This window comes from Crotalus tigris, unplaced genomic scaffold (assembly GCF_016545835.1).
Source record: "Crotalus tigris isolate CLP2741 ecotype Arizona unplaced genomic scaffold, ASM1654583v1 scf7180000018154.1287802725:315790, whole genome shotgun sequence".
Classification (NCBI taxonomy): Eukaryota; Metazoa; Chordata; class Lepidosauria; order Squamata; family Viperidae; genus Crotalus; species Crotalus tigris.
This window is the reverse complement of record NW_024096850.1, coordinates 79,733-99,858: the sequence shown is the minus strand read 5'-3', so window position 1 is coordinate 99,858 and position 20,126 is coordinate 79,733. Positions and strand designations below refer to the sequence as shown.

Below are 20,126 nucleotides of genomic sequence, written 5' to 3'. Positions count from 1 at the left end.
CTGTGGGCCTGAGGGGTGGACTAGATGCCCTTTTGGTTCCCACCGGGCCTAGAGGGAGCCCAGGCTGGAGCTGCCGAGACTCCGGAAGGGAAAAGTGGAGCCAGAGCTTGATGGATCCTTTTGAGCTCCCCCCCCCGCTCAGTATGGAAGGAGGAAGCCCCCAGCATTAGATGAGAAGAGGGGAGGGGCAGCCCCACAGCCAGCCAGGACTTGGGAGGGTCACCTAGACCAGTGGTTCTTAACCTGGGCGATATTGCCCCCCAGGGGGCGATTTCATTTTTCAGGGGGGCGATGGAACGAGAAGGGGCGACACGGGGGCGAAGGAACAAAAAGGGGGCGATGTGGGGGCGATGGAGCGAGAAGTTTTGGGGACACTTTTGAGACTTTTTCGTACAGTGAATCGCTGCATATCTGTCGTACAAAAACATCAGATTGCTCGCTATTAGTGGATTGAATTGTGTTTTCAAATGTTCCTTCAGCTAGCTTCAGTACACAACGCCGCCGCCGTACATATGTGAATACGCATTGCTTATCTTCATGCGCGTTGTGGAGCAGCCTCTACCCATACAGTGGCGCGCCCTTGGCCAGAATATGGGAGATATGGGAAGAAGACTGGAAATAAATTATTTGCATCGATATGTTCTGATGACAATTTTAAAGAAAACAAAAAAAGTGTTTGCATAAATGGAAGAATTATTTCCTATGTTGTGATTGAGAGGTTATGTTGGGGGAGGGGGGCGATGACAACTTCCTCATTGGCTCAAGGGGGCGATTCGTTCAAAAAGGTTAAGAACCACTGACCTAGACATACAGATACCCTGACGCACCCAGACACATGCAGGCACGCACACACACACACACACACACACACACACACACACACACACACACTCCAATCCGAAGGAAACCCTCAGCTAAACCAGGAAGAGAGGAAGAGAATCTGCAAGATCCCTTGCTCAGAACGTCTGCAAGAATCGGCCCCTTCCGATTTCCGTCCCCTCAGCCCCAAATGTGACGGAATCTCCCTCTTTCTTTCTGGGGTTCAGGATCCCCCCCTTTTTTTGGCAAAGCAGCTCCGCATGAAGATCCTGGAATAAACTTTGGCCGTTTCTCCTCCGCTTGGATAACTTCGACGTCTATCTGCCATAATTTCAAGGTACTCTTTTTCAACAACCAAAGACCTACATATATATAATAACAATAAATTTGCTGCTCAAAGCACGAAGCTGAAAGCACCAGCCTGAAGATGACGAATGGGACTTCGTCGAAACGTCGCCAAGACACTTCCAATTTTACGTGGGAGAAAACCCGAACAACCAAAGACCTACATACAAATACCCTATTTTTTGTAGTATGGTGACAGAAATTGGTTGCAGTATTCCACCCGTGGTCTCACTTTTCTCTACAGTAGCCAAACCCAAATCCTGCAACCGTTCTTCATATGTTTTAGTCCCTAGGCCGCCTCGCCCACGCCCGCCGCCGCGCCTCCGCCTAGTCCAGTGTTTCTCAACCTTGACAATTTTAAGGCATGTGGACTTCAACTCCCAGAATTCCACAGCCAGCAATGCTGGCTGTGGAATTCTGGGAGTTGAAGTCCACATGCCTTAAGATTGTCAAGGTTGAGAAACACTGGACTAGTCCGTAGTCCGCATCCTCGCCCGGCGCTCCAGACGCGCAGGGATTAAAAGCAGCGAGCGGCGCCGCCTAGAGGGGAACGGGCGGAAGCGTCTGGCGCAGGCGCCTTTCGGAGCTGAAGCCAAAGTGCCGCCAGGACTGAATGCGGGCTTCGGGGACGGGGAAAGGCGGGAGGGGGAGGAGCCCCAAGTGGGAGGGGGAAGAGCCAGCCTGTGAGAAGTAAGGGCGGAAGACAAGCGCAGTTTCTAGGATTCCTTTTAGGCTGGGCAAGAGGGTCCTTTGGTTGGGGGGGGAGGAGGAAAAGAGATTTCTGCCCCTCTGAACCTCCCCCCCAAATAATTGCTTTGAAAGCAATCAAGGAAAACAGGCCACTCCCACCAATCCAAGCTGGGGCAGCTACCGGATATAAAGCAAATCGCACTCCTCACTAGCCCTGATCATGTTATCTAGTTGGGTCACGAAAGGTCTGCAAGAAAGGAACCAAGCGCAGAGGGCACAGAGGACTCCGACTCAATCTACAGATATTCTCCTCTGCTAGAAGCCATTGTCTTTTGAATGCCTGCCCCAGGACTACAGATCCCATCCTCATCAGCTGACCCTGAGACTTCTCCATTTCCCACAAGGTTCCCCCCCCTCCCCCAGTCTGGGACAAGATAAGATAAGGTAACCTTTATTGTCAACGGATCATGACAAGCATCTTCTCCTTCCGCCCGTCTGAACCCACACGAAATGTCAGTCTCATCTGAGGCCTTGAAAGCAATAAAACATGCCCCTCTGTGGGGATCCTGAAGCATTTCTCCACACCCTGAGAGTTAAGAAACCAGACACAGACACACAGTCGTTGCCAACACTTCCTGGGACACCACACAAATCCACCACCCAGTGGCTTTTCAGTCACCCCGCATGGACCTCCCCAGAGGAATGTTTCCAGTCATCTTTGAGGAAGAGGGAAAGATACAGATGAAAAGGGAAAAAAAATCATTGACTTCTGACTCTTTGGCACAGTAAAATAAATAACAACGTACAACCTCAATACAACAATAGACTAGACTAGACTAGACTAAGGTTAGGTTGGAATAGAACAGAAATAGAATATAGAATAGAATAGAATAGAAAAGAATAGAATAGAATTAAGATAAGGAATAGAATAGAACAGAACAGAATAGAATAGAATAGAATAGAATAGAATTAAGATAAGTAATAGAATAGAATAAAATAGAATAGAATGGAATAGAATAGAATAGAATTAAGATAAGGAAATAGAATAGAATAGAATAAGATAAGGAATAGAATAGAATAGAATAGAATAGAATAGAATAGAATTAAGATAAGGAATAGAATAGAATAGAATAGAATTAAGATAAGGAATAGAATAGAATAGAATAGAATAGAATAGAACAGAACAGAATAGAATAGAATAGAATTAAGATAAGGAATAGAATAGAATAGAATAGAATAGAATTAAAATAAGGAATAGAATAGAATAGAATAGAATAGAATAGAATTAAGATAAGTAATAGAATAGAATAAAATAGAATAGAATGGAATAGAATAGAATTAAGATAAGGAATAGAATAGAATAGAATTAAGATAAGGAATAGAATAGAATAGAATAGAATAGAATTAAGATAAGTAATAGAATAGAATAAAATAGAATAGAATGGAATAGAATAGAATAGAATTAAGATAAGGAATAGAATAGAATAGAATTAAGATAAGGAATAGAATAGAATAGAATAGAACAAAATAGAATAGAATAGAATTAAGATAAGGAATAGAATAGAATAGAATAGAATTAAGATAAGGAATAGAATAGAATAGAATAAAATAGAATAGAACAGAACAGAATAGAATAGAATAGAATTAAGATAAGGAATAGAATAGAATAGAATAGAATAGAATAGAATAGAATAGAATAGAATAGAATAGAATAGAATAGAATAAGATAAGTAATAGAATAGAATAGAATAGAATTAAGATAAGAATAGAATAGAATAGAATAGAATAGAACAGAACAGAATAGAATAGAATAGAATTAAGATAAGGAATAGAATAGAATAGAATAGAATTAAAATAAGGAATAGAATAGAATAGAATAGAATAGAATTAAGATAAGTAACAGAATAGAATAAAATAGAATAGAATGGAATAGAATAGAATAGAATTAAGATAAGGAATAGAATAGAATAGAATTAAGATAAGGAATAGAATAGAATAGAATAGAACAGAATAAATAGAATAGAATTAAGATAAGGAATAGAATAGAATAGAATAGAATTAAGATAAGGAATAGAATAGAATAGAATAGAATAGAACAGAACAGAATAGAATAGAATTAAGATAAGGAATAGAATAGAATAGAATAGAACAGAATAGAATAGAATAGAATAGAATAGAATTAAAATAAGGAATAGAATAGAATAGAACAGAACAGAATAGAATAGAATTAAGATAAGGAATAGAATAGAATAGAATAGAATAGAATAGAATAGAATAGAATAGAGCTGGAAGGGACCTTGGAGGTCTTCTAGTCCAGCCCCCTGTTCATGCAGGAGAACCTATTCCGACTCAGACAGGTGAGTGTCTAGCCTCTTCTTAAAAATCTCCAGTGATGGAGCGGGTTCTCTACCCCCCTTCGCTTCTGGGGATCCGGACCAGCATCAGGGGAAGCCCAGCAGAGCTGATGGATGCCGCCCCACCAGCGCCCTCAAAGAGTGTGGAGAAAGCATAGAAGGTATCCCAGCCCCAGAGACGGAACCCGGGAGGTCTGGATTGCGGAGGAGGGGGCGTTTTTCTCGGATTTCGGAATTGGGAGGGATCAAAAGAAGGGTCGCCAACTTCTGATAACGGAAATGGCAGAAGAAGAAGAAGAAGGAGAAGGAGAAGGAGAAGGAGAAGGAGAAGGAGAAGAAGAAGAAGAAGAAGAAGAAGAAGAAGAAGAAGAAGAAGAAGAAGGAAGAAGAAGAAGAAGAAGAAGAAGAAGAAGAAGAAGAAGAAGAAGAAGAAGAAGAAGAAGAAGAAGAAGAAGAAGAAGAAGAAGAAGAAGAAGAAGAAGAAGAAGAACCAATGGGAAGTCTCCCTTCTTCAGCGTCATCGGTCTCCGGGCAGAGCCTCCCTTGACTTCACCCTGTGGAGGCGAGAGTTCCACGCAGAGAGAGAAGCGGAGAAAGTGGGGGCGGGGGGCGGAGCCGGGGGGAGGATCTTTCTTCGTTGGAAAGACCCGGGGCTTCTGCTGGGTTCTGGCTTCGTGTTGAGGGGGGGGAGGGGAGGTCACCTGTGGGGCGATTAAGAAGGAAGTTCTCCCCCCTCCCCTTCAGGAGATGAACCCCCCCCCCCAGGAGCAGATCCGGGCAGATCACGGACGATGCTGGGCCGGCTGTGGGGGATTCAGCCTCTCGCCTGAGGCAGGAGGAAGGGAGGACACGAGGGGAGGGGGAGGACATCTGGACTGACCCTCCTGAACCCCCACCTTCACTTGGTCCCCCCTCCCACTTTTCTTCTTCCTCCTCATCCTCGGCCCAGCTACCTGGGTGATTTGGGCAGGGATCACACCTGCTTCCTATCCCCCTCCCCCAAAAGTCCCCCCCCCGCAACCCCACCCAAGAGCCTCTCAAAGGGAGGGTCTGCAGCCCCCTTCCCCAAAGGGGGAGTTTGGGGGAGCCAGTTTCGGAGAAGGAATTCAGAGCCCCTCCCCCCATCCTTCTCTCTGAGTTCCCCTCTCCTCCCGTTTGAGCAATGGGAGAATATGGGGGTGGGGGGCTTTCTCAATCTCCTCCCCAAATTCAGAATCTCCCCCCAAGAAGGACCGAAGCTCCACTCGTTGCCTCACATTGGAGATTCAGAAGAAAAACTGAAGTTTTTGAAGCTCCAAAAATGCAGCTTTCCTTGTATTTTGGGTTACGCGTGTAGATTCAGGGGTGGAAATGCCTCAGTTTCCCTCTTTCCCTTTCCGCCTCCTTCCTCTCTCTCTCTAGGCAACCGACTTTGGGGGGGCTTTGGAGCAAGAATAGGATAACAGAGTTAGAAGGGACCCTGTAGGTCATCTAGTCCACCCCCCCTCCCAAGCAGGAGACCCAGTTCTGACAGATGGCAGTCCAGGCTTTTTTTGAAAACTTACAGTACTTCTGAAGGCAACTTAATTGTTCCCACTATCAGAAAATTTCTCCCTTTATTTCTAGGTCGAATCTCTCCTTGGTCAGTTTCCATCCGTTATTCCTTGCCTGGCCTTCAGGTGCCTTGGAGAATAGCTTGACTCCCTCTTCTTTGGGGCAGCCCCTGAGATATTGGAACGCTGCTATCTTGTCCCCCCTCGTCCTTCTCTTTGTTAAACGAGACATCCCCAATTCCAGCAACCGTTCCTTATATGTTTTAGCCTCTAGTCCCCTAATCATCGTTGTTGCTCTTCTCTGCACTCTTTCTAGGGTTTCAGCATCTTTTTTACATCGTGGGGACCAAAACTGGATGCAGGATTTCAAGTGTGGCCTTACCAAGGCCTTGTAAAGTGGTATTACCACTTCCCGTGATCTGGAATCTATCCCTCTGTTAATGCAGCCTAGCACTGTGTTGTATGTTTCTGCCTCCAGTCCCCTCATCATCTTTGTTGCTCTTCTCTGCACTCTTTCTAGAGTCTCAACCTCTTTTATTTTTAACAGTGTGGAGACCAAGAGTGGTATTATTCATTACTTAATTTCGTGGTGAGTTACCCAATGACGATAAAGATATATTCTATTCAGTCAGTAGCTCACGCGATCTCGATGGGATCCCTTCTGTTAGAAACGTAGGGAAGGGCTCGCGCTGACCGATCGAGCGGTTGGCCATCATTCAAGTGGATTTCAGCTCCTCGGCTGCCGTTTCCTCTACCCGACGGAGTCCCGGAGCGCGGAGATCAGCGGGGCCTGCCGGAGATCAGCCCGGCTCTTCTCCCCGCGTCCTTTCCTCCCTCCGGTTGGGACCCTCGCGCTCCGTCCGGCTCCTCCGTTGCTCTGCAGGGCCGGCCCCGGAGGAGGAGCCAAGCCCGGCCGGGCGCTTCCTGCTCGGCCGCAGAAGAGGGGGCGGGGGTCCCTGGACTGCGCGGGGGAGGCGGGGAGGGTCTGGAAGAGCTCCGTCCGAGACCCTCCCAGCCACCCCGTCTGCCTGCTCCGCAGGCCGGACTGCCACTGCCGGTGCCCGAGCCCGCAGGACCCCCCGGCCCGGGTCCGCGACCCCCTATCCGCTCCCCCCGGGAGCAGGGAGGGAAGCGCCGCGGAAGGGCTAGGAAGCGGGGAAGTCGGGGGTCGGCCCGCGCCCCCTCCCCATCGGCCGGCCGAGCGGAGGCCCGGGGGCGACGGAGGACCCCGGGAGGGGCGCCTGCGGGGGGGGGGAGAAGCGGGAGCGGCCGGGGAGCAGCTCAGCCGCTCCCCTCGCTCTCCGGGCGCTCGAAGGGGAAGCCCCCTCCCCGGCCAAGGCCCGTCCGCGCTCGGCTTTGGGGCTCGCCGGGCTCCCGCCGTCCCGCGATCCAGCAAGGAAGCGAAGCCCCCTCCCCACGGCACGGCGTGCGACGTTGGCTGGATCGAGGTCTGCTTGTGGGAAGGGTCTCCAGGGTCAGGCGGAGGAAGGGGCCCCTGGGATGGGGGGCCAGCACCCCGGTGAGGAGGAAATGGACAGGGGCCCCTGGGCCCACCAGGGTGGGGGATTCTGGGAAAAAGGCCTCCGGAAAAAGAGCCTGGATGGCAAGGCAAGCCACCCACACATCGTGGATCACCGCTTAGGGGACTTCTGCCACCGGGAGGCCACGGGGCCACGGGAGCCGGGCAACTGCCGCCTGCACAGCCGGGCCCATGGGTGGCAGCAGCTGGAGAGATGCAGCAAGGCGCAGATGCTGGACCTGGTGCTGTTGGAGCAGGTGAGACCTGGTTTGGATCCTGGTTTGCTGAAGAAATGGCCCACTGTAACAAGGCCTAAAGTATAGTTTAAGAGGAGCAAGGCTGCTCCCAGATGAGATGGGGGACCAGCGTGACCTTTGACTTTCCCTGAACTACTTGTCCAAAGTCTCTTTTTTCTTTTTCTTTCTTTCTTCCTTCCCTCCCTCCTTCCCTCCCTTTCTCTTTCCTTCCTTCCTTCCCTTTCTTTTCTTTCTTATTTTCCTTCCTTCCTTCCACACTTCCTTTCTTTCTTTCCTCCCTCCCTCCCTTTCTCTTCCTTCCTTTCTTTCTTCCTTTCCTTCTTTCCTTCCATCCATCCTTCCTTCCTCTTTCTTTCTTTCTTTCTTTCCTTTTTCTTTCTTTTCTTTTCTTTCTTCCTTTCTTTCTTTCCTTTCTTTCCTCCCTCCCTCTTTCTCTTCCTTTCTTTCTTCCTTTCCTTCCTTCCATCCTTCCTTCCTTCCTCTTTCTCTTTCTCTCTTTCTTTTTTCTTTCTTCCCTTCCTTCCTCTTTCTTTCTTTCTTTCTTTCTTTCTTTCTCTTTTTTCTTTCTTTTCTTTTCTTTCTTCCCTTCCTTCCTTCCTTTCTTTTTCTTTTCATTCTTCTTTTCCTTCCTTCCTTCCTTCCTTCCTTCCTTCCTTCCTTCCTTCCTTCCTTCCTTCCTTCCTTCCATACTTCCTTTCTTTCTTTCCTCCCTCCCTCCCTTTCTCTTCCTTCCTTTCCTTCCTTCCATCCATCCTTCTTTTCTTTCTTTCTCTTTCTTTCTTTCTTTCTTTCTTTCTTTTTTCTTTTCTTTTCTTTCTTCCTTTCCTTCCTTCCTTTCTTTCTTTTCTTTCTTTCCTCCCTCCCTCTTTCTCTTCCTTCCTTCCTTTCTTCCTTTCCTTCCTTCCATCCTTCCTTCCTTCCTTCCTCTTTCTTTCTTTCTCTTTCTTTTTTCTTTCTTTTCTTTTCTTTCTTCCCTTCCTTCCTTCCTCTTTCCTTCTTTCTTTCTTTCTCTTTCTTTTTTCTTTCTTTTCCTTCCTTCCTTCCTTCCTTCCTTCCTTCCTTCCTTCCTTCCTTCCTTCCTTCCTTCCTTTCTTTCTTTCTTTCTTTCTTTCTTTCTTTCTTTCTTTCTTTCTTTCTTTCTTTCTTTCTTTCTTTCTTTCTTCTTTCAGGGCTCTGAGTCATTCCTGGAGGCTGCCACTGATTCCTCCCCCTTGGAGAAGGATCTCTCCCACCCCCGCAGGAAGCCTCTCTTGGTGGGCATCAAACACGAGGAACCTCTGCTGGACCCCCCCCCCATTGGGTAAGCAAAGGATCCTGAGCATGAATTGAAGAGCTGCAGAATGCCCTCCTTCTCCTCCTCAGGGTGTTTCTTGAGGGCCTCATCTCCCCCACTTCTTCAAGGCCTGCCTGGTTCTCCCCCTTGCAGGCAACGCAGCCATGGGCCTGGAAGTGGCTGAAATGTTTCTCCATCCAGAAGGGACAGAAACAGCAGCTGCACCTTCAGTTCAGGTAGGAGCAAAGGTCGGGGGGGGGGGAGGACGACATAGAGACTTCTGACATGTTTTGGGGGCTCTGGAGCATCCCCTCTTCCTTCACTGAGAGGCTTCTGGACAAAATCTCCCTCTTGGGCGACTTGCTGGGTTGAGGCAGACTCAGGTTTAAAGTTCTTTCCGTGTTTTTCCGGCCCTGCTTTTTTTTCAGACTCCCCAAATATAAAATTTATTGATTTAATTTTAAGAAAATTTATTTGACTGCCCAGCTCATTCTCAGGGACTCCAGGCAGCTTGGAGTAATCTGCTGAGCAACCGAAGTAATGGAATAAATTAAACAATAAATAGTGCATCGATAAAATCTCTTAAAATATAAAAAGAGAAAGGGGCAGCTGGAATATGTGACTTCTGATGATCCATGATGAAAGGAAACACCAGCCAGGACTTTTGGGGGTCACCTTGTGTGGGACCTTCCCCACGAACTGACATGACTCCTCCTCCCGTCATGATGTCACCTGGCCCTGCTTTCATCGTCCACGGGATGGGGTGGGGGAGGGGCTAGTCATCCTCCACAGCCACCATTCTGGATCAAGTGGCGTTGCTGGAGACAGATCCAGAGGGGATCCCAAGCATCCTCAAAAGCCCTACAGGTGTGTAGAAGAGGTGATGATGCCCCCCCCCAGCGCCATGTGCATCACCCACTTGCGAGGCCAAAGAGAACAGAGAACATGGAGTACCAGGGCTGGAAGTGAGAAAGGCCTGGACAGCCTCACCCTTAAATCCCAGACGGCCTGTCCCACATGAAAGACCCCAACCGAGGCATCTCCTTTTTCCAGAGCCCCGTGTCCTTTGAGGAGGTGGCCGTGTATTTCACCAATGAGGAGTGGGCCCTCTTGGCCGCTGGCCAGAAAGCTCTCCACCGAGAAGTCATGCTGGAGAACTCGCGCAACGTGGCGTTCTTCGGTAAGGCCTCTTCTCGGTTCAGGGCGCCAGAATTTAGGGATGGGTGAGAACCTGGATTGCAAGCCTTTGGCACCTCTTGTGCTTGGACCCCCAAGAGAGGCAGCAAATCTTCCAGCTAGAAATGGAGGTTGCAGCTGGGGGACAGAAAATGTCTCTCCTGCCGAGATGCTTCCTGCATTTCGTGCTCCATTCCTTCGTGGCTGGGGGTTCCAGGAGGCCTTCCGTCTGATCCAGGCTGATCTTTTTAGGCCTCCTCGGGGTCTCCTTAGGCTGAGGTTGAGGGTCAAGGCAACCCTGACTCCATCTAGGAGAAACAGTGGTTTCTGAGGAACGTCTGTTTGTACCCGGATGCAATTCCCGGATCCACCCTTCCACGTGGGAGAACACAATTTTTCCTTCGTACCGAGAGAGTTCTCAGTTCCAAAACTGAGCCCAAAATTTCTGTTGTTAAGTGAGACATTTGTTAAGTGAGTTTTGCCCCATTTTACGACCTTTCCTGACATGGTTATTAAGTAAATAACTGCAGTTGTTAAATTAGTAATACGGTTGTTAAGTGAATGTGGCTCCTGCCCCCATGGACTTAGCCTGTCAGGAGGTCGCAAAAGGGAACCACATGATCCCAGGATACTGCAATGGTCATAACTGTGAGTCAGTTGCCAAGTGCCTGCAATTTTAATCACGTGACCTGCAATTTGATCACGGATGCTGCAATGGTCGTAAGTGTGAAAAATGGTCAGTGCCGTCATAACTTCAAATGGCTACTAAATGAACTGTTTTACATTGAGGACTCCTATATTTGTAAGAATTTTCCACAATGATGTCATAAGCTCCGACAGAAGAGAATCTCGGTAGCTCAGGGTTGAACCGTGGAGTCCTCGGTGTGCTACTTTGATGCTGTGTGGTTGTAACATCTGTTGGCTGTTCCAGAGATACTTTTGACAATGTTACTCTTTTCATAGCTAGTATTGGATGTGCTGTGGTTGGTTGAGTGGGCGGGCACTTTGTGATAAAGTTGTGTGGTTATATCCATTTTGCTGGGAAATGGCAGTCTGTGTCCTTTTTCTGGTGTTCTGGGTTGCTGCGGTGCATTTGTAATTATCTGAATAATATTTTAACATAGCAACTCTTGTGCAAGAATAGAATAGAGTTAGAAGGGACCTTAGAGGTCATCTAGTCCAACCCCCTGCTTAGGCAGGAAACCCTATACCATTTCAGACAAATGGTTGTCCAGTCTCTTCTTAAAAACGTCGTGTTGGAGGATTCACAACTTCTGGAGGCAGGTTGTTCCACTGGTTAATTGTTCTCACTGTCAGGAAATTTCTCCTTAGTTCTAGGTTGCTTCTCTCCTTGATTAGTTTCCATCTGTTGCTTCTTGTCCTGCGGCAAGGGGCTTTGGAGAACAGGTTGACTCCCTCTTCTTTGTGGCAATCCCTGAGATATTGGAAGACTGCTATCATGTCACCGCTGGTCCTTCTCTTCATCAGACTAGACATACCCAATTCCAATAACCATTTTAGCCCCTGATCATCTTTGTCACTCTTCTCTGCACTCTTTCGAGGTTGGGTTGTTACTCTGTGTTGCTTTGTGCCTGGAAGGAGAAAGTTATGGTGTCATTGTAATAGTCACATGAAGTGTATCATTTGTACACTATATGTGTCATTTGATTGAGACAACTAGCCACAAATCATCGTTTGTCTGGGAGAGAAGTGCGGCACTGCGAGGTCTGGATTCTCATCCCTCAAATGTGAAAAAGTCTGCAGGGACTCGGGGAGGGCAGGGGAGAGGGTGCATTCAGGCTGCGGATGGCCCACCTCTGCTCTCAATCAGATTTTTAACTGTTTTGATTCAAAACTCGCCTCTAGACAAGATGGCCGACAGACAGATAGAATGAATGAATGAATGAATCTACACCAGAGGCAAGAAAAGGGCTGACGGCATAATCTGCCTGTCAGGGAATGGCACCCCATTTGGTGTCCAAATGAAGTCAGAGACACGGACACAAATTTGTACCGTACTTTCCGGCGTATAAGACGACTTTCGCAAGTGTTAAAATCGGCGCCGAAGTCGGGGGTCGTCTTATACGTCGAGTTGTCTTATACGCTGGAAATAATGGTAGTTTCCAGCATATGACTTTCTAGGCATGCGACTCGGCGCCGAAGACAGGGGTCATCTTATACGCCGGGTCGCCTTATATGCCGGCATATATGGTAGTTTTATAGAAATAAACATATTTAATATCTACATTTACAGCAGACAAGATAGTCAGGCGCATCCCTACATCCTGAGGTAAATCACAGAACAGCAGACAGAAGAAAAAAAAGGTGGGGAAAAAGGGAAACTCCCCCTTCTCATGCAGCAACCAATCATAGCACAAATTGCCTCAGACAGGAGCCCACACTCTCCAACTAATCAACTACAACTGTGTGTCCTGGCCCTTTATCCACTTTACTGTTCCAGCTATTAATTTAAATATCTTAACACTGCCCATTTCCAACTTCCAAACTGAGCCCCTCTTGTTTATGGATACATAGTCCTTGATTTACAACCATTTATTTAGTGACCATTCAAAGTTACAACTGAAAAAAGGGGACTTATGACCGTTTTTCACACAACCGTTGCAGCATCTCCATAGTCATAGGATCAAAATTTGGACGCTGGACAACTGGCAGGTATTTCTGACAGCTACAGTGTCTCACGGTCATGTGATGCCCTTTTTGTGACCGTCTGACAGGCAAGTCCATGGGGAAGCCTGATTCACTTAATAACCGTGTTATTCACTTCACAACTGCAGTGATTCACTTAATTGTGGCAAGAAAGGTCATAAAATGGAACAAACCTCAACTCACTTAACAATTGTCTTGCTTAGGAACAGAAATGTTGGGCCCAGTTATGATCCTAAGTCGAGGACAGAGGTGCTGCAGATAGAGGGAGGAATGTGGAAGCAGGGCCAGAGAAACATGGCATTAACAGCTGATCTGAGATCTGTTAGGTTTGCCTTCTGACCAGGTTTCTATTTCTATATTTCTATAATTCTATATTTCTATTTCTCTCACTTTCACTTTCACTTTCTATCTGCCAGCAGGAGATGAAGGGAAAGGGGGCAGCAGCAACAACAGCAATGTCAGCAGGTGCAGGATGTCACCGGTGGTCCCCAGCCATCCTGGGATGAAGGAGTCATGGAGAAAGCAGAAAGAAGCCAAGGAGCCGAGGGGAAACCCAAATGAGAAGCCGAAGGAACCGCTCTCCCTGGGGGACAGTCCTCAGAAAGCACCATTGCAGCAAAGAAATGGCAGGAAGAGTGTCCCCAACCAAGTGGAACTCTGGCCAGGTCGGACAGAGCAGAAGCAGCACTGGTGCCCAGAGTGTGGGAAGAGCTTCCGTCAGAGCTCACACCTGTTGTCCCACCGGAGTATCCACACAGGCGAGCGACCGCACCAGTGCTGGGAGTGTGGGAAGAGCTTCCGTCAGCTGGCCTACCTTGCCTCGCACCGGAGGATCCACACAGGGGAGAAGCCCTTCCGCTGCCCCGAGTGTGGGAAGCACTTCAACCGGAGCACCAACCTGACCTGCCACCGGAGGAAGCACACAGGTGAGAAGCCTTTCCTCTGCCCCATCTGCAACAAGGGCTTCTGTGACAAGTCAGGCTTCAACCTCCACCAGCTGATCCACTCCAAGGACAAACCACACAAGTGCCTGACCTGCGGCAAGACCTTCATCCGGCGCTCGCAGATGACTTCTCACGAGGGGATCCACACAGGCGAGAGGCTCTTTTGCTGTCCCGAGTGTGGGAAAAGCTTCCACCGCAGCTCCAACCTCACCTCCCATCGGAGGATCCACATGGGGGAGAAACCCTACGGCTGCTCTGAGTGCGGAAAGAGCTTTTACGACAAGCAGCACCTTCCGCGGCACCAGAGGAGGCACACAGCGGAAAAGCCCTTCTCTTGTACTAAGTGTGGGAAGACCTTCAGCCAGAAGAGGAACCTGGTGAGACACCAAAAGCTCCACAGTGGACCAACACCGCCTCCGTCCTCGCAGTGGTCAAAGAGGTTCTGTAACAAACGGAAGCCACGGAGGCATCCAGACACTCACGGGAAGGAACGAGGACCCTTCATGTCCTGGAGTGTTGAGGTGGCATCTGACGGAGTCCTGGTCCTGCTTCCCTGCCAAGAATTCGCACATGGAGATCAGTATGTCACAATTTCTCAGATCAAATGACAGTTATTATTGCTCCATTAGTCTTTGGTTTGACAATTTCTCCTTTTTAAAAATCTCTTGCCAGTTAGAGCAGGGGGTTAGACTAGAAGACCTCAAAGGTCCCTTCCAGCTCTATTCTGACTGACTGATCATTTGTGCCTTAATTCTGTGCTTACAGTCCTGGCACGCTTGGCTGACAGCAGTGCTGAGCGTGGTTCTTTCAACTCAGCTGTAGATGTAAGAAGATTCATGCTGGAGAGATCAAGTACTCTCATATATTCTAATTCCCTCCCTTTCTCACATGTACTGGGTATCTATATCACTCAGGGTGGCGTGCAACACTCACAATTGGTATCAATGCAATTATAAACTGTAGAAAGGCCAAAAATGCAGACTTAAAAAATAATGTGAAATGGCCAAAGGAAGTCACAAAATCTGCAAGGCAGGTTGACAACACAAGAGGTTGTACAATTGGCACGTAACAACTGCCTTGCTTAGTACAGAAAATTCTGGTCCAAATTGTGGCCGTAAGTCAAGATCCGCCTGTACTTGGGTCAGATAATGGAGGTCATATCTCTGTCCTGGAGATCAATGAAGCCTCCAGTTAAGGGGAAAGGAAATTGCAAAGCCAGGAAGTGCAAACACAGAGCAAGTACTTTGCCTCTCTGGATCAGGCCCCCATCTTCCACTTGTGAGCAAAAGTGGAAAAAAAGTGGTGTCTTCCCACTATGTGAACTAGGCAGATATTTTTTGGGACAGCACAATATGCAGATCCTGACATGATAGCCTCGATGCAAGGGTTGGCGTTCTGTCAAGCTTCTCGTCTTGAGGACTCAGCGCCACACCCGGAGTCCCCCAGATGAACTCAGGGAGAGACCAGACCACCAGGGTGGGAATCCATTTCCAGAGTTGGAGATCAGGGATATTCGTCCCTTTTTCCATGCTGGAATGCTCCATGGTGGAATTCACTGGGTGATCCTGGGTTCGAGTCTTCCTCTCCCAATTGAAGATCACGCTAAAAAGCAGTACAGCTGCAATTGCTCCTAATCATTCTGATTAACCGTTTGTTTGTTTTTATGTGGAGTTTTTCCAGCCGTAAACATTTTGTATAATAAACAATTACATTCGCAAAATGGGCATTTTCAGTTCTTTTTTGTAATATTCTTCCAAACAGAACTGATCCTTTCCTCACAACAACTCCATGCTGGTGTCAAAACCATGGACCTCCCCAAACCGAGTTAATTATAGTCGATTCTTCTTATTTGCAGTAGCGAACATTCTGTAAAATTGCTAATAATGTGAATTAGCAACTTCTGAGACTTCACGTGTGAACGTGGGCATTGACTGATGTAAATATTTTGCCGCTCTGCATATCCACCAATCCCTGTGACGTCGCTGCAAGTATCGATTTTGCTATTACTGTAAAAATATTTTTTCCAAGTTTTTTATTAATTTTCTTATATTATATTTACATATTTGAAAAGTAGCGTGCCGGCTGAGCACAGTAATTCCTTTCTTTCCTTCCTTCCTTCCTTCTTTCTTTTCTTTTCTTTTATTTTCTTTCTCTGTCTCTTTCTTTGTCTTTCTGTCTCTCTCTCCTGTTTTTCTCTGTCTCTTTTTGTCTCTTTCTTTTTCTTTCTTTCTTTCTTTCTCTGGTCTCTCTGTCTTTCTTTCTCCCTCTCTTTCTCTCTTTTCTCCCTCTCCCTCTCTGTCTCTTTTTCTTTATCTCTTTTTCTTTCTTTCCTTTCTTTGTCTCTCGCTTTCTTTCCTTTCTTTCTCTGTCTCTCTGTCTCTTTTTTCCCTTTCTTCTCTCTCTCTCTCCCTCTCTCTCTCTCTGGTCAGTCACTAAACAAACAGTTGTAAGTCAAGGACTACCTGGAGCGTGACCTCGGAAGGATGGAAGGCTGAGTCAACCTTGAGCCAGTGAGATTTGAACTGCTGAACTGCTGGCAGCTGGCAGTCAGCAGAAGTAGCCTCCAATACTGTGTTCTAAGCACTGTGCCACCAATGCTGTTCATAGCCTTGATGGAAGATGTTGTTGGGGGAAAGAGTGGGGGAACTCCAAATCTGTGGGCTGTCTTTCCTGATTCCCCTCCCCCCCCACACTTAATACAAGTTCTGGCAAAATGACACCAGCTGTCTTCTGCCTACCAACATCACAACACTTAAATCAAGCACTGGAGAAGACAAACTGGGATACTTGATGGATGTAAAAAATCAGGAGGAATCTGGTTGTACCTGACTGACAAATTGTACTTGTAGGTCTTTAAACAAAATTGGTTCATGGGAAAGGGTACGATGAAAATCTCTTGAATTTTTGTGAAGTGTCCCACAAAGAAGGCGTCTGCCAGTCTCAATTAAGCCCTGAATCAACCATTACAAATTGGGAGTACATCCTGCTAACAGCAGGGTGGAAGCTTTCTTTTGCAGCCCCTCGGTGAACCTCAGCCCCGTTTGAGAAATCCCTGCTCCTTCATGGTTTTTTCCTCCCTGATCTCTCTCCACCTGGGCCCTGCTCATCAACCACCCCTCCTGTGAGGGTCTGCCTCGGGAGGGGTCCCACCATTTGCTTGCACATTTTCTCAAAAATGTTATTTATTTATTTCAAAGTTTCTGTATACAGTACTCGGTACTCATCATTTGGTTCTGGGAAATATGACAAATACTAAAAACAATGAATACCAAACAAACCACATGATTATTCCCTCTACATTGTGTTTTTATTCTCTGTAACCTATTTAGAGTCGCCATGAGTGAGTAGACAGCTATATAAATTTTCCAAAATAAATAAAATAAATTAGAGCATAACTTTTTGTTTTCAACAAAAAGGCTAGCGAGTCATGAGGTAATTGTCATTGACAAGTTCTAGCTTGCACATGAAGTACCAAACAAACAACAAGTACTGAGACTACATTTTCACATCAAAATGTGTTGAGTATCAAATTCAATGAGTTTGAAAGCAGTCTAGTACCAAGATACCGTTGTATTCTCATTTTCTTCCCCATCTCTTTTTTCCACAGCACTCATGAATTAATTGTTCTATTCCTGTGATCATGTGCAAAAATACATTTGTTTTGTTTTTGCTGCTTGCCAAATTTTCATCCTCCATTGTTTCCATCAGGGATGCAAAGCTGCATGATCCGACTGCAGCCTGGACCTTAGGACCTCATGGACACTGAGAGCTGCAAGGGTCCCCGGAGGTCTTAGGACCTCATGGACACTGAGAGCTGCAAGGGTCCACCCGCTGGTCCAAATGGCTGTCCATTCAGGGCTTGGAAGCCCCTTGTGATGCAGCTCCTTATTTGGATATCTCCTACATATCTTCCATCCACTGTTCTTCCCTTGGGAGCTATGGGAATAAATCCATCCTGTCTGGCTCCGACAGCTCTTTAAACCAGCCAATGTTATAATGTGTTGTATTGTGTCATTGTACCAAGAATTGTGTCAGCCCAAAAGGGTTATCACAAGATTGATGAAAGTACTGATGGGTTTGTTGGAAAGAAGGCACATCTGGAAAACAAGGACAGCTTCAAATTGTGTTGATCTTTTGAGAGCACAGCCAAGTTCAGTTCCCCTCAAATATTTAAAATAAACCAACACAGTCATTGTTTTTCTTTTATGAAATTATCTCTTTTAGCCTTGTGGTTCTTGCAGGATCAGGATGGATTTAGCATCCCTGGGCATGCTTGCAAACTTTCAATAGGAGGAAACTGAATATGCAGGAACTCTCATTTATTTTTCCATTTCCAGGGTTTTTACACTGCCCTGCTCGAGGGGACGCCTGGTTGTTTAGAGTCGACAAAATTGAGGCATATTGAATAAGTGCCTTTCAAGAAGTGCCTTTGGCTCTGCAACAGAGGCAGGCCCTCCCTCCATCTTCCATGTCCTGCAAAGGGACCTCACTTTGGGATTCTGCTTCCCCATTCAACAACTTTTGGGGGTTCGGGGGTGAAGGTTCATTCTTCAAGCTTGTGGGTTGGTTTTCGACCATTTCATTACCAGGCTAGGATACATCTTCAGCAGAGTTTAGGGGATGTCTGTGTCAGTGCTCTTCTGTTTATAAGGGCTTCAGGTATGGGTGTGTCAAGTGAGGGTCTTGTGATGGGTCAGGTATGAGTCGTCAACGAGAGACTTGTGATGGGTCTTGTGATGGGGAGGTTACTTCAGGTCAGGGTGTTTGGACAGTGAACTGCTAGTGGTGGGGAGGAGGCTTGCGTGGGATGGTTGAGGGTTGATGCTGTCTCTGGTTGGCTGTGCGGTTGATTTGGATTCTGCGGACTTAGTAGGCAGTTTTGTAGGTTGATGTGTCTGTTGATGGAATTGCTTGTGGAGTGCCAGGTTTCGATGAACTCCCTAGCGTACCAGGTGGTAATGTGGCTGATGGTTTTGGTGTTGCTCCAATCGAACTGATGCTGTTGGGGGTCAGTGTGGGTAGAGATTAAGGATTTGGGATCATGACATTTGACTGCCAGCTGGTGTTCATGGATCCTGGTTTTTAACTGATGTGATGTTTTTCTCACGTAGAATTGGTTGCAATAGTTACAGTTGATCTTGGGGGTTCAGCAGTCTTTCCTCCTGATCAGGCAAAATCTGCATTAACTTGGTCACTCCAGGCCCTGCCTCCTGGAAGAGGTCGAGAAATGGCTTTCCCCACCTGAGAGGCTTTAAGCATGGGTTGGACTCCAATGCCCATGGCTGACTGGGGAATTATGGGACCCCAACTGGCATGGCTGACTGAGGCATTACGGGACTCCCAGAATTCCCTGATCAAACATGGGAGTCAGAGTCCACCTGTTATGTATTGAGTTTGAACTGAGGAACAGGTGCATGGAGCTGCACTGAAACCATTAGCAGGCCAGTCGCCTGCTAACCCAGACAGGCTGTCTAGAAGTTAGTTAGTATGTATTTAAGCAGGAAAATACGTTGCATTCATTGGCTGACACCGCCCCTTGCTGAATGTATAAATAGGGGCGGAGCCATCTTGGTTTGAGTTCTGTTTAGCTGAAATAAAGAAATACCTGTTCATTACTCCTGTCTCATTTTCAATGCCTACCAATGCAAGAAACAGAACACCACCCATCTTGAAGTCGCTCAGGCAGAGAATATTGTCTTAGACCAGTGGTTCTCAACCTTTTTAATGCCGCGACCCCCAACCGGTCGTAAGTCGAGGACTACCCAACCGGCCGTAAGTCGAATACTACCCAACCGGTCGTAAGTCGAAGACATTCCCTGCCCGGGAGCGCCGTGCATGCGTGGTGCCGCCCCCTGCGCCAGCTGAGGCGTAGCTGGCAAGCGGCAGAGATGAAGCAGGCCGACCACCAGCTGGGCCACCAGCTGGCTCAGCCCAAGGGAGGTAAGGCACCCGCAGGCCCCACGCATGCCAGCAACCCTCCCTGAGCCTGCCGGCCTCCCACCTCCCACCCCTGGCCCTCTTTTACTTACATTTTTAGTAGTTGCTCAGCAGGGAGGGGTGGAAACTTCCAGACAGCTCGCCTTCGCTGCAGACAACTTGCAGCACCGTTTGCAGAATGGGACTTTTGGCGGGCTCAGCAGGGCAGAGACAGCCTGGACCATTCCTATTGGCTTTGGAAAGCCAATAGAATTAGACTCTGTTCAAGAGAGTCTATTCTATTGGCTTTCAAAAGCCAGTAGAATAAAAGGGAGTAGCACAGCTAAGGAAAAGGGGAAAAAAATGGCGGACTGCGTTTGGCGACCCCCGTGAAATGGTGTTCGACTCCAAATGGGGTTGTCACCCACAGGTTGAGAACCACTGTCTTAGATGCTGTCTTCCTCAGGTAGCGATAGGGTTGGGGAGCTGCCAATCATTGCAGCACAAGTAGGCTCCTCCTCCCTCTATATATGCTGGTGCAGGGCAGGGCAGAGGCCAGTGAGATGGGAAGGTTTATTAACCTAGGGGGCGGCACATGGGTGCTGCCGCGCAGGGGGCGCCGCCGCGCATGAGT

At 47.5% G+C, this 20,126-nt stretch overlaps 1 protein-coding gene across 3 annotated transcripts; it reads left to right on the top strand.

The window, feature by feature from the left end:
* The first annotated feature begins 6,693 nt into the window (after positions 1–6,693).
* Positions 6,694–15,296, top strand: LOC120310232 (zinc finger protein OZF-like). Of its 3 annotated transcripts, none has more exons than XM_039348431.1 (5): positions 6,694–7,188; positions 7,383–7,516; positions 8,943–9,025; positions 9,843–9,969; positions 13,049–15,296. In XM_039348431.1, exons 2-5 carry the CDS (start codon positions 7,474–7,476, stop codon positions 14,182–14,184), a joined length of 1,389 nt encoding a protein of 462 aa, XP_039204365.1. In that variant the 5' UTR covers positions 6,694–7,188; positions 7,383–7,473; the 3' UTR covers positions 14,185–15,296. The 3 variants fall into 3 exon arrangements, with proteins under 3 accessions (XP_039204365.1, XP_039204364.1, XP_039204363.1); XM_039348430.1 differs by adding an exon at positions 8,686–8,816 and having other exon boundaries at positions 6,694–7,516; positions 13,052–15,296; XM_039348429.1 differs by adding an exon at positions 8,686–8,816 and having other exon boundaries at positions 6,694–7,516.
* Positions 15,297–20,126: the final 4,830 nt, after the last annotated feature.